The sequence below is a fragment of the Aricia agestis genome, chromosome 3 (genome assembly GCF_905147365.1).
Source record: "Aricia agestis chromosome 3, ilAriAges1.1, whole genome shotgun sequence".
Classification (NCBI taxonomy): domain Eukaryota; kingdom Metazoa; phylum Arthropoda; class Insecta; order Lepidoptera; family Lycaenidae; genus Aricia; species Aricia agestis.
Window position 1 is genome coordinate 15,500,415 of NC_056408.1, and position 12,368 is coordinate 15,512,782.

A 12,368-nucleotide genomic window follows, 5' to 3' on the forward strand; every position below is an offset into this window, starting at 1 on the left:
CGTCCGTAAGTCACAGCCACATTTCTCCGAAACTAAAAGAGCTATACTATTGAAACTTGGTGAGTAGATGTGGTCTGTGAACAGCATAAAGATTTTGATACAAAAATGGAAAAAATATTAAAAATTTTAGGGGTCCCCATAGGTACAACAGAAACAAAAAATTTTTTTTTTCATCTAACCAATGCGTGGATAGGTCTTCATAAATCATATTGAGGTTTCTAATATCATTTTTTTCTAACCTGAATAGTTTGCGAGAGAGACTCTTCCAAAGTGGTAAAATGTGTGTCCCTCCCCCTCTAACTTCTAAAGTAGGGGGCTTGTATTTTACTATAACATATAGGGTATGTATTTTACTATAAAAACTACCAACGAAAATTGGTTTGAACGAGATCTAGCGAGTGATTTTTTTCATTAAATCAACTGAAATATAAAAATAAATCGAAAACCTTTTAATTTCATAGATTGCTGCAACTCTCACTTGGCCGGTTTTTAACAGGCGTCAGGCTTTGGCCAACAACACATTCCCACTCCTGCGTCGCGCGTCGCCAGGATCAACAGCGGTATCCAATAATAAAATACGAACGGACAGACAGACAGACATGACGAATCTATAAGGGTTCCGTTTTTTGCCATTTGGCTACGGAACCCTAAAAACCATTAACACTAGAAAAAAAAATTCTGAACTTCTTAAAAACACCAAGAGCGGTCAAATGACCCATGTAACATTTTCCACGGTTTTTTTTATTTCATTAATTGCAGCACCATTGTTCCTTTTTTTTTAATTATGTTTTTTAACCACTTTTGTGTTGTTCCAGGTTACGGCTGCTTCCAATGGCTGCTGCTTATGTCATGTGGTGCGGTGTACGCCGTATGCGCGCTCAGTACCACCACCCTCAGCTTCGTGCTGCCCGCCGCCGAGTGTGACTTCAATCTCTCCTCCAGTGACAAGGGAAGACTTACCGCCACGCCGCTTATTGGTAGGTTTCTTTCTTACTTAAAAAAGGTGATTGACGGTTATGCCGAGAAAAGACAAGACGATAAGAAGTATTATGTTCTGATCCTTAAATACCCCACTTTGTCACATCCCTACATATAATAAATGATAAGTGATTTAAATTGTCCATGATCATAATCTTCTGGATGACCTTTGGTTATGTTAGATTTTATGTTCTTCTAATATTCATTTAGCTAGAAACTGTTTGCAAGCATATTTGCCGTTTAAATCTTGAAGGCGTTATATTTTATGCTAAATATTTTGAACTACTTTTTATGCTTAAAAATGCTTAAAATCATCTTATATTTTCAGGTATGTGTGTCGGCTCCTACTTCTGGGGCAACCTAGCAGACGCGCGAGGTCGTCGGAAGGCAATAATCGGGGCCCTGCTGCTGGATGCCTTAGCCGCATTCTTCTCCAGTCTTGTGCAGTCTTTTCCCGCCTTTTTAGCATGCAGGTTTGTATTTACTAACTCATCTCTCTTGATAAATCCAAGTTATAATACAAAACCAAGTAGGTATTCGATACACACTCACCTAATTTACAGTACATAACTAGATACATATAAGGCGTTTTCTTTAAAAATTATAATTCCTTTTCCAGATTTTTCTCCGGCTTCGGTATAATCGGTGCTACTGGACTGGTTTTTCCATACTTTGGGGATTTTCTCTCACTCAGGCACCGAGATGTGATGCTGTGCAGGCTAGAAGTGTTTTGGACGTTTGGCACAATATTACTGCCAGGTAAGACTTAATATTGTTAAAATATAACAATCCGTTAGCCTAATATTATTTACATAATAAATAACATTCATCTAATTATATTTTCATCTTATGAAATTTTAGGAATTGCATGGGTAATCATACAAGACTCGAGGTTCAATTTCACGGAGCCGGGAGCGGATTTCCAGTACACGTCGTGGCGTGTGTTCGTAGCGGCTTGTGGTATTCCCAGTCTGCTGGTAGTACTGCTGCTGCTGCCTTTCCCCGAGAGCCCCAGATACCTGCTCCACGCGAACAAGTTAGACCAGGCGCTGCAGGTCCTGCAGAGGATATTCGTAGTCAATACGAGGCTAACTGAGAAAGATTTTCCAGTAAGTACCTATCGAATCCAGACTCAAAAGAGTGGTGGGTTCTTTTGAGTTTTGAATAATCTCAATTATTATTATGGTCGAATCGAATCCAAGTTGGCTGTAATACCTTTTTTTTCTGTCTTTTCAAAGTTAAAGACAACAACACCTACTCTGTGAATTAATTTGCTAGTTCTTGACTTCTTATCGCTATTATTATTTGTTTTTTTCAGTAAATAATTTTGTATTTAGTTTAGTAGCGTTGTGAAGCCACTCATTGGCCTCTGCAGAAAATCAGTGCAGCGGGCTTGCTTGCTGCGGTTGCTGAGCTGGGGCCAATTTTTTGGTGTCACACAGCATTGTAGTAGTTAATTTTATAATATTACTAGCTGTTGCCCGCGACTTCGTCCGCGTGGACTTCAGTTTATAGCGCGCGGTGTCAACAAAATTGGTGTCAAAAGCTTTTTAAAACCCTGGTACCCCTTAAATCAAAATACCCAAAACAGCCGTGCAGTGTGCACATATTATATATTTTTTTTAATTAAACTTTTTTAAACCAAATTTGAAAGCTTATAATTTAACTTTACACAACTTAGCTGCATTACACAACTTTAGCTTTACCCATAAACTATTTAGTATTTTTATTGGTAGGCTGTTTTTTCTGATATCTATGTTGGTAGGCGAGTTATTTAATAACGTGTCATAACAATCGAAAGATTCAAAAAACTTAATTCAGCATGGTACCACCTCTTATAGAAATACATATGAGCAAGCGATAGGGTGATCTAGGCGACTCTTGGCGCCATCTGTTATGAGTTTTTGGAACTAACTTAATTTGAACAAATTTACGCATAAACACCCCCTTACAACCCCTTTTTCCAGTAAAAAAGTAGCCTATGTCCTTTCTCAGGCTTTAGACTATCTGTGTACAACATTTCATTACAATCGGTTCAGTAGTTTTGGCGTGAAAGCGAGACAGACAGACAGACACAGACAGAAATACTTTCGCATTTATAATATTAGTATTTAAGATAGTCGAACTGTATACTTATATTATGACTAGCTGTCGCCCGCAACTTCGTCCGCGTCAACATAGTATAATAACAAAGATAGTCCGCTAACAAATATGAAAAAAAGTTAAATATTACCTGCTCCTTTTTGGAAGTCGGTTAAAAAGTAGCCTAAGTTACACCTTGCTACATCAGCTATCTACCAAAAAAAGTCCCGGCAAAATAGCTCCAGCCGTTTCAGAGATTAGCCGGAACAAACAGACAGACAGGCAGACAGACATACAGACAAAAATTGTAAAAAATGTTGTTTTGGTGTATGTAGCGTATATAGATTCATAATTTCTAAATAAATTCATAATAATTCGTAAAAAACGGTTTTTTCAATATTACAAACAGACACTCCAATTTTATTTATATGTATAGATGTATAGATATATAGATATAGATGTATAGATGTATTGTGTGATGCTAAAAATAATTCCATTCTTATTCTTATTCTTACCTCGATCGTGGGAATAGCAGACACATCACACAATAGATTTTCAATTGTTATGCGACAGCCGGGTGCCACCTGGAGAAATGGGGATTGATGGGTTAACATTCAAAGATTGAAAATTTGATATTCCTTTTCTGTAAATCGCATAATATGATAATTTTATTTACATTATCTTTCAGGTAGAATCAATGATGGCCGCCGTGGACGGCGAGGAGGAGGAGATAGTGTGTGCAGACACAAACGGCAACGAGACCAAGACGCCGCTGACATGGAACCAGCGGTGGCGGAACTTCTGGAGCCGGAAGAAAATGCTCGTCACCCCACCGTATATTGGACTTCTAGTGCTATGCTGTTTTGTAGATTTTGGTTTGATGTTTAGGTCAGTTTTTAAGGAATACATTTTCGAACAGCTGGCTACCTTAAAGAGCTCTATTCTTATTTTATTTGTAATCGTATTTTAAACTACCTTATCTATTCTTATTTTGTTTGTAATCGTATTTTAAAAACAGAAGACTCAGTATTCTTGATAGATTTTGATACATGCTGTTTCTAAATATAGAAACAGCATAGAAATGATGTTACAGTACCCAATAGGGTACTGTAACATCATTTCTAGTTCCTTATTTTTACCAGTTTTTTTTTTATTTCAGTTACTACACGTTGATGATGTGGTTCCCTGATCTGTTTGAGAGGTACAGTCAGTTCTCGTCCATGTACCCGGAGGTTGCTGCTGGGGTCTGTGAAGTGTCTGCAACTGTCACCAAGACTTTGGAAGAGGTACGGTAATCCCAGTTTCATAAACATTCAATGTTGCAACAAACCCCTTTGCATTAAAAGAATGCATTAAATCTTGAAACAATTATTTTTATCGGTGCAATATTTTCCGTACTTAAAATACCATAGACTTATTTATATACAGTCGTATAAAATACCAAGTAAATACTGTTTTTTTTTTTAATTTTGTCTGTTATTCTTTCAGGGCAAGAATGTCTGTCCGCAAAGTATAGATGACGCGGTGTATATCCATACGCTAGTGGTTGCACTGAGTTGTGTACCAACAGCTCTGTTTGTTGGTCTCGCCATTAACATGGTGGGAAAGAAACTCATGTTAGGTAAGCTATAAAAATTTATACTTATCGTAGCTTGTATTGTCGAAAATTTTTAGATCCCTTTTGATCTTATATTTAAAAGCTTATCGAAGTTTTTCCAAATCAAATCTACTTTCAGTTATAATGTTAATAAGTTCCGGGCTGGCTGCGCTAGGCCTGAACTTGGTGCGGTCTTCGCTGGAGAACCTGATATTGTCTTGCCTGTTTGAAGCCATCGTCAGTTGTACTGAAGCGGTGCTCTTCTGTCAGATTTGCGAGATCTTCCCTACTAAAGTAGCGTAAGTACACAACTTTCAGATTTTGAATTCTTTTTATTTAGTCTTCTGGTCACAATGTCACACGTCAGCTTTTTGTATTAGCAACTACATCAACGTATAAATTGCTATTTCAATTATTATTATTAGGCCCTAAACGCATACAAACCGATTTAGTTTCCTTTGCTTTGAAACTGACTCGATTGAGTTTCTAGTTCTCAGTTCTTTTACTGACAGTTTCAGGATCTCTTACAATTTTAACCTTGTTCTACTTGCAGGGCTACCGCCATGGCAGTAACAGTGATGTGCGGTAGGATAGGCGCTATAGTAGGCAATGTCATCTTCGGCGCCCTCGTTGACGAGTATTGTGTGGTGCCCATATACATGTTCGGCTGTCTGCTTATTAGTAAGTATGGTATAAATTAAAAAAATGGGTACCACAAGGGTATATTTTAGGCCCTGAATTTAATTTAGTGTAATGTCGGTGCCAGTAGATGCCCTTGTTGTACGCCTATAAAATTTGTATTTTAGTCAACTATTTTGATAAAGTTATTTTATTGTCTCTTATTATAAGTGTACATAAAATTATGAGCTGGGTCATAAAGTTGTTTAAGGAAAATGGAATCCAAAGCCAATCCTTGTAACATTTCAATAAAACGTGTTCTTATTTTTAAACGCGTTATTCCTGGTGTCATATGCATTTTGCTAAATCTTTATAGGTACCAAAGGCCTTATAGAAAACAAAATACTGACTCTAAACTCTAAAGCAAAAAATATTTTTGTGCTAGAGCAACCGAGATAATATAACAAAAAGTTTTTCATAATTTCTATCCAAATAGGAAGGTTTCCATTGACGCTGAGACTTTATTTAATTAACCGACTTCCAAAAAACGAGGAGGTTATATATTCGGCTGTGGATATATTTTTTTTAAATAGTATTATGCTCGAACAGTCCAAAACTGTACAACAGCGTTTTTAAGCATCGTCACGTTGCATTTTGGCATAAACTGTTAACTGACCCTAAGTGTCTAAATAAATTAGGCCGAAAAAACGCGGCCGAAGTTTGGCCGCGTATTTTCGGCCTAGTGTGTTTAGACTCTTATTCTACTATTTGTTTCAGCGAGCGGACTTCTGTGTATTATTCTACCAAAGAGCACGCGGCCGGCGCGACCGCAGTGATACGCTATGTATAAAATATATTTTTGTATGTATATTATTAAATAAATTAGCTAAAGTAAGCACTATTGTAACTATGTCTTTCAGTATCTGCTTTCCCTTACCCACAAAACTCCTACCCAAAATTGGATATTATTCATTATAATAATTTTAGAATAAAAAGTTTTTCATAGTAAGTTCATTCCACAGACGTTCAACCAAGATACGCAAAACACACTGTAGATCGGAACACAAATATTTTCTTTCTGAACCCTCTAATATATTATCAAATTGCAAAACAAATTATAGTTACTCAATTTGAATTTACTGCATACTAAGTAATTATTAATTAACGAGCTTTTGTCCGCGGCTTCGCTCGCGTTATCAAGTATTATTATATACAAACTTTCATCCCCTATTTTGACCCCTTGGGGGTAGAATTGATCAAAATCCTTTCTTAGCGGATGCCTATGTCATAGCATCTATCTACAGCCCGATCCGTCCAGTGGTTTTGGCTGTGCGTTGATAGATGACCATGTCAGTCACCTTTGAGTTTTATATATATAGATGATTATTATTTGTAGCAGTTAAGGAGATGACTGTTAAATAGCTTCTACTATAAGCATAACAGACTTTTACAAATATGTATAATATGAATAGTACATAATAATATTATGCGTACCGAAACTAAACGATTCGTATCGCACAACGAACCGAAACACGTATTAACGACGTTAACAATATTTTAAGCAACCTCAAGTTGGCTTACAAAGTAAAAACACTCCCAAAAACTCCCCAACTTCTAAAATACTAATTTTATCGCTTGAAAGAAAAAATGTACTATTATTTAAATAAAAACTCCTTGATGCTGGCAACCCTTATACGAGTGTTTGTTTGAAAACACATATTAATTTAAATCTACCTACAGCTGATAACGACTTATGATATTATGATAGGCTTAGCATGGTCACCAATCACCATAGAAGCGGTTTCTTTCTACGAATGAATAGACAAATAGACAAAACCTGCCATTCGCCAATGATTGTGTTTTTTTTTACGGGCAAAATGCCCACCACACATTCCCACCACTGCAACTCCTGTGTGGCCAGGATCAACAGTGGTAACCAACCACGAAAACCCTTTGATATGATCTCAGGGATGCCCGAGGGACAAGCTAAATCTGTCTTGGGCGCAACGAAATTAATCAGAAGAAAGAATCATGGCCAAATTTGTATAGGACCTGGACTCGACTTTTATTTTTGATGTCCCAAAATAAACTATAGTTAGATTTGGTTGTTATTATGCTCTAAACATAATTCCGTTTAAGAATTATGTCTAAATAGCCACGATTTTTTATAATAATTAATAACGTTTACAATTATTTTGAGGTTAGACTTAAGAACTACCTTTTTACCGACTGCGGTGTAGCCTACAAGTGTATATTCGGCGATCTCGTTTCTAATTATTTCAATTTTTCCTCGAGTATTACCCAAAAAATAGAACGAATGCGAATGATCGCCGGCTGTCAGAACATAACGAAACTAAAATATATTGATCTTATTTTTGGGGCTATTTATAGACTGCCTTGCCTTAAAATATTAGGGAATTTTTGCTACTAATGGCATGTCGGGACGCCACCGCCCACCTGGTACGATTTGGCCATTGTTCTTTAAGAGGAGTAGCAGATGAATTGATTGTGTTACTGAAATCTGTCGATATTTCCATTCTTTCCCGTTTCTATGTTGTTATATGCTAAGCTTGCTGGTCGTATACTATGATGGAAATCGTGCAAGAAGATTGTGTTAAAAACCAGTATCAACCAAGTTTTCTAAGTCTCTAATCTTCGCAATGACTTTTTGTCGTTCTATTGGTTTTTCGAAAATTAAAAAAATGGGTAACCTCCGAATCATCTTTGCGGCTTTCTTGGCCTTATAATTAAGGTTTTGGGTATCTAACATACAAATTTTCAGAGTCGTATGACAAACAACATATTTCTTGAAGTATCTGATGAATCGTTGAGAAAAAACACAATTTTTAGTAAATTCCACTGCATGAGCTGCTACCATTTACCAGCTACCATTTACCAGCTACCTGATGCTGTTACCAAGCAAAGTATGAAGGTAAGTACAATTTCTCATATTTATCAATTCCTGTAATGTTTTAAAGAAAAGGATACGAATTATAAAACTATAATTATTATATGCTGAATTATTTTTTACATTATATTCATTGGAAATAGGCTTATTTTTACGGAACACTTTAAATCTTATGAATATTTAATTTTTTTGTATACTTAGTAGTAAAAATAATTTGCGAACGATCTATTTCATAATAATATTATAATGTTATTCATCACGTGGAACTCACGTTTCCGTCAATAAACTGGCCATGTGCGAGTAGAATTCGCACGCGACGGGTTCTGCAGCCTTACCCCCGAAACTGATATGACGATTTTGATTTACGAGTCAGGGCCTGTACCACGAAACGGTTTGAGACTCAATCAATTGTACGAGAATGTACTACTGTAACAAACGTGAAATGACGTTGTTAGAGCAGGACGCGGCATTCTTGTCCGATTGTTTGAGTCTCAAAACGGTTTCGTAGTAGGCCTACTGATTACCCCAGCCGCAGCACGATCGTGCGCTAGTATAATGATATAGATGTCGGAACTCATGTATTTTCGGCCTAGTGTGTTTAGACTCTTATTCTACTATTTGTTTCAGCGAGCGGACTTCTGTGTATTATTCTACCAAAGAGCACGCGGCCGGCGCGACCGCAGTGATACGCTATGTATAAAATATATTTTTGTATGTATATTATTAAATAAATTAGCTAAAGTAAGCACTATTGTAACTATGTCTTTCAGTATCTGCTTTCCCTTACCCACAAAACTCCTACCCAAAATTGGATATTATTCATTATAATAATTTTAGAATAAAAAGTTTTTCATAGTAAGTTCATTCCACAGACGTTCAACCAAGATACGCAAAACACACTGTAGATCGGAACACAAATATTTTCTTTCTGAACCCTCTAATATATTATCAAATTGCAAAACAAATTATAGTTACTCAATTTGAATTTACTGCATACTAAGTAATTATTAATTAACGAGCTTTTGTCCGCGGCTTCGCTCGCGTTATCAAGTATTATTATATACAAACTTTCATCCCCTATTTTGACCCCTTGGGGGTAGAATTGATCAAAATCCTTTCTTAGCGGATGCCTATGTCATAGCATCTATCTACAGCCCGATCCGTCCAGTGGTTTTGGCTGTGCGTTGATAGATGACCATGTCAGTCACCTTTGAGTTTTATATATATAGATGATTATTATTTGTAGCAGTTAAGGAGATGACTGTTAAATAGCTTCTACTATAAGCATAACAGACTTTTACAAATATGTATAATATGAATAGTACATAATAATATTATGCGTACCGAAACTAAACGATTCGTATCGCACAACGAACCGAAACACGTATTAACGACGTTAACAATATTTTAAGCAACCTCAAGTTGGCTTACAAAGTAAAAACACTCCCAAAAACTCCCCAACTTCTAAAATACTAATTTTATCGCTTGAAAGAAAAAATGTACTATTATTTAAATAAAAACTCCTTGATGCTGGCAACCCTTATACGAGTGTTTGTTTGAAAACACATATTAATTTAAATCTACCTACAGCTGATAACGACTTATGATATTATGATAGGCTTAGCATGGTCACCAATCACCATAGAAGCGGTTTCTTTCTACGAATGAATAGACAAATAGACAAAACCTGCCATTCGCCAATGATTGTGTTTTTTTTTACGGGCAAAATGCCCACCACACATTCCCACCACTGCAACTCCTGTGTGGCCAGGATCAACAGTGGTAACCAACCACGAAAACCCTTTGATATGATCTCAGGGATGCCCGAGGGACAAGCTAAATCTGTCTTGGGCGCAACGAAATTAATCAGAAGAAAGAATCATGGCCAAATTTGTATAGGACCTGGACTCGACTTTTATTTTTGATGTCCCAAAATAAACTATAGTTAGATTTGGTTGTTATTATGCTCTAAACATAATTCCGTTTAAGAATTATGTCTAAATAGCCACGATTTTTTATAATAATTAATAACGTTTACAATTATTTTGAGGTTAGACTTAAGAACTACCTTTTTACCGACTGCGGTGTAGCCTACAAGTGTATATTCGGCGATCTCGTTTCTAATTATTTCAATTTTTCCTCGAGTATTACCCAAAAAATAGAACGAATGCGAATGATCGCCGGCTGTCAGAACATAACGAAACTAAAATATATTGATCTTATTTTTGGGGCTATTTATAGACTGCCTTGCCTTAAAATATTAGGGAATTTTTGCTACTAATGGCATGTCGGGACGCCACCGCCCACCTGGTACGATTTGGCCATTGTTCTTTAAGAGGAGTAGCAGATGAATTGATTGTGTTACTGAAATCTGTCGATATTTCCATTCTTTCCCGTTTCTATGTTGTTATATGCTAAGCTTGCTGGTCGTATACTATGATGGAAATCGTGCAAGAAGATTGTGTTAAAAACCAGTATCAACCAAGTTTTCTAAGTCTCTAATCTTCGCAATGACTTTTTGTCGTTCTATTGGTTTTTCGAAAATTAAAAAAATGGGTAACCTCCGAATCATCTTTGCGGCTTTCTTGGCCTTATAATTAAGGTTTTGGGTATCTAACATACAAATTTTCAGAGTCGTATGACAAACAACATATTTCTTGAAGTATCTGATGAATCGTTGAGAAAAAACACAATTTTTAGTAAATTCCACTGCATGAGCTGCTACCATTTACCAGCTACCATTTACCAGCTACCTGATGCTGTTACCAAGCAAAGTATGAAGGTAAGTACAATTTCTCATATTTATCAATTCCTGTAATGTTTTAAAGAAAAGAATACGAATTATAAAACTATAATTATTATATGCTGAATTATTTTTTACATTATATTCATTGGAAATAGGCTTATTTTTACGGAACACTTTAAATCTTATGAATATTTAATTTTTTTGTATACTTAGTAGTAAAAATAATTTGCGAACGATCTATTTCATAATAATATTATAATGTTATTCATCACGTGGAACTCACGTTTCCGTCAATAAACTGGCCATGTGCGAGTAGAATTCGCACGCGACGGGTTCTGCAGCCTTACCCCCGAAACTGATATGACGATTTTGATTTACGAGTCAGGGCCTGTACCACGAAACGGTTTGAGACTCAATCAATTGTACGAGAATGTACTACTGTAACAAACGTGAAATGACGTTGTTAGAGCAGGACGCGGCATTCTTGTCCGATTGTTTGAGTCTCAAAACGGTTTCGTAGTAGGCCTACTGATTACCCCAGCCGCAGCACGATCGTGCGCTAGTATAATGATATAGATGTCGGAACTCAGGAGTAGCAAAAGCTGTTGAGATCGAGCTAATTCGATTCTATATCCGATTCTGATTCTATCGGGAGTAAGGCAGCTGATCACTTCTGACGGTGAAAATTCTTTATAGTTATAATGTTAAGGAAACCTCTCAGTATGTTTTCAAAATACCGTTCACTGTAGAGAAAGTTGAATCCCAACAATATTATAAATATTATCAAGTTTCAAAAGAAGTTTCAATAGTATCAAAATTCAACTTTCTAGCCCACACCGTTTGAAAGGTAGGCAATATGATGAATAACGCGGGTTAACCCCGTGTGACGGAACTACAAGGTTTTGAACGACTACCGAACTCCCAAAAACTAAAACACTCGTAATTAATTCAAGTTTATTTTTAGTGAATGGCTAATATTATGATAAGACGAAAATATTAAGCTAAGTACTCACATACGGTTTTACTCGATCGAGCAATAACGACGAGCCAACCTGCGGCTCGGGATTTCGTCCACACATTCAGCATTGCTCGATAGTTTTATTCTAAATCAAAATAATAAATAATTCTATCGAGCCGGCTCGATGCGAGCCTTCGAGCTGTCAGTTTTGCGGTCCACACAGTAATTATTACTCGATTTGGAGTAAAACTATCGAGCAAAACCGCATCTGACTACTATGGCTGGTTTTACAGTTAAGAGGATACAACAGCGGCTAGAGAAATGAAAAAAAAGTACGTGTAATATCTATAGCTGTCTCCCTTACCTCAAGCCTATACCGCAGAACGCGATAGAGACAACTGCAGAAAATCCAGAAAATCAACGATTCGTTGTCCCCTGATTCCTTCTCCAAAACTTAACCGATTTAAGTACTTTTTTCATT

At 36.5% G+C, this 12,368-nt stretch overlaps 1 protein-coding gene across 1 annotated transcript in view; it reads left to right on the forward strand.

Annotated features, from left to right (window-relative positions):
- Positions 1 to 6,182, forward strand: part of LOC121725292 (synaptic vesicle glycoprotein 2B-like) — a 61,835-nt gene extending 55,653 nt beyond the window's left edge. Inside the window, exons 3-12 of the mRNA XM_042112183.1 lie at positions 816 to 977; positions 1,307 to 1,451; positions 1,598 to 1,737; positions 1,840 to 2,087; positions 3,749 to 3,948; positions 4,220 to 4,346; positions 4,549 to 4,681; positions 4,797 to 4,956; positions 5,211 to 5,338; positions 6,053 to 6,182. Of these exons, the coding sequence (XP_041968117.1) occupies positions 816 to 977; positions 1,307 to 1,451; positions 1,598 to 1,737; positions 1,840 to 2,087; positions 3,749 to 3,948; positions 4,220 to 4,346; positions 4,549 to 4,681; positions 4,797 to 4,956; positions 5,211 to 5,338; positions 6,053 to 6,111 (1,502 nt within the window). The 3' untranslated portion in view covers positions 6,112 to 6,182. The remainder of the gene's footprint in view (positions 1 to 815; positions 978 to 1,306; positions 1,452 to 1,597; positions 1,738 to 1,839; positions 2,088 to 3,748; positions 3,949 to 4,219; positions 4,347 to 4,548; positions 4,682 to 4,796; positions 4,957 to 5,210; positions 5,339 to 6,052) is intronic.
- The last annotated feature ends 6,186 nt before the right edge of the window (positions 6,183 to 12,368 follow it).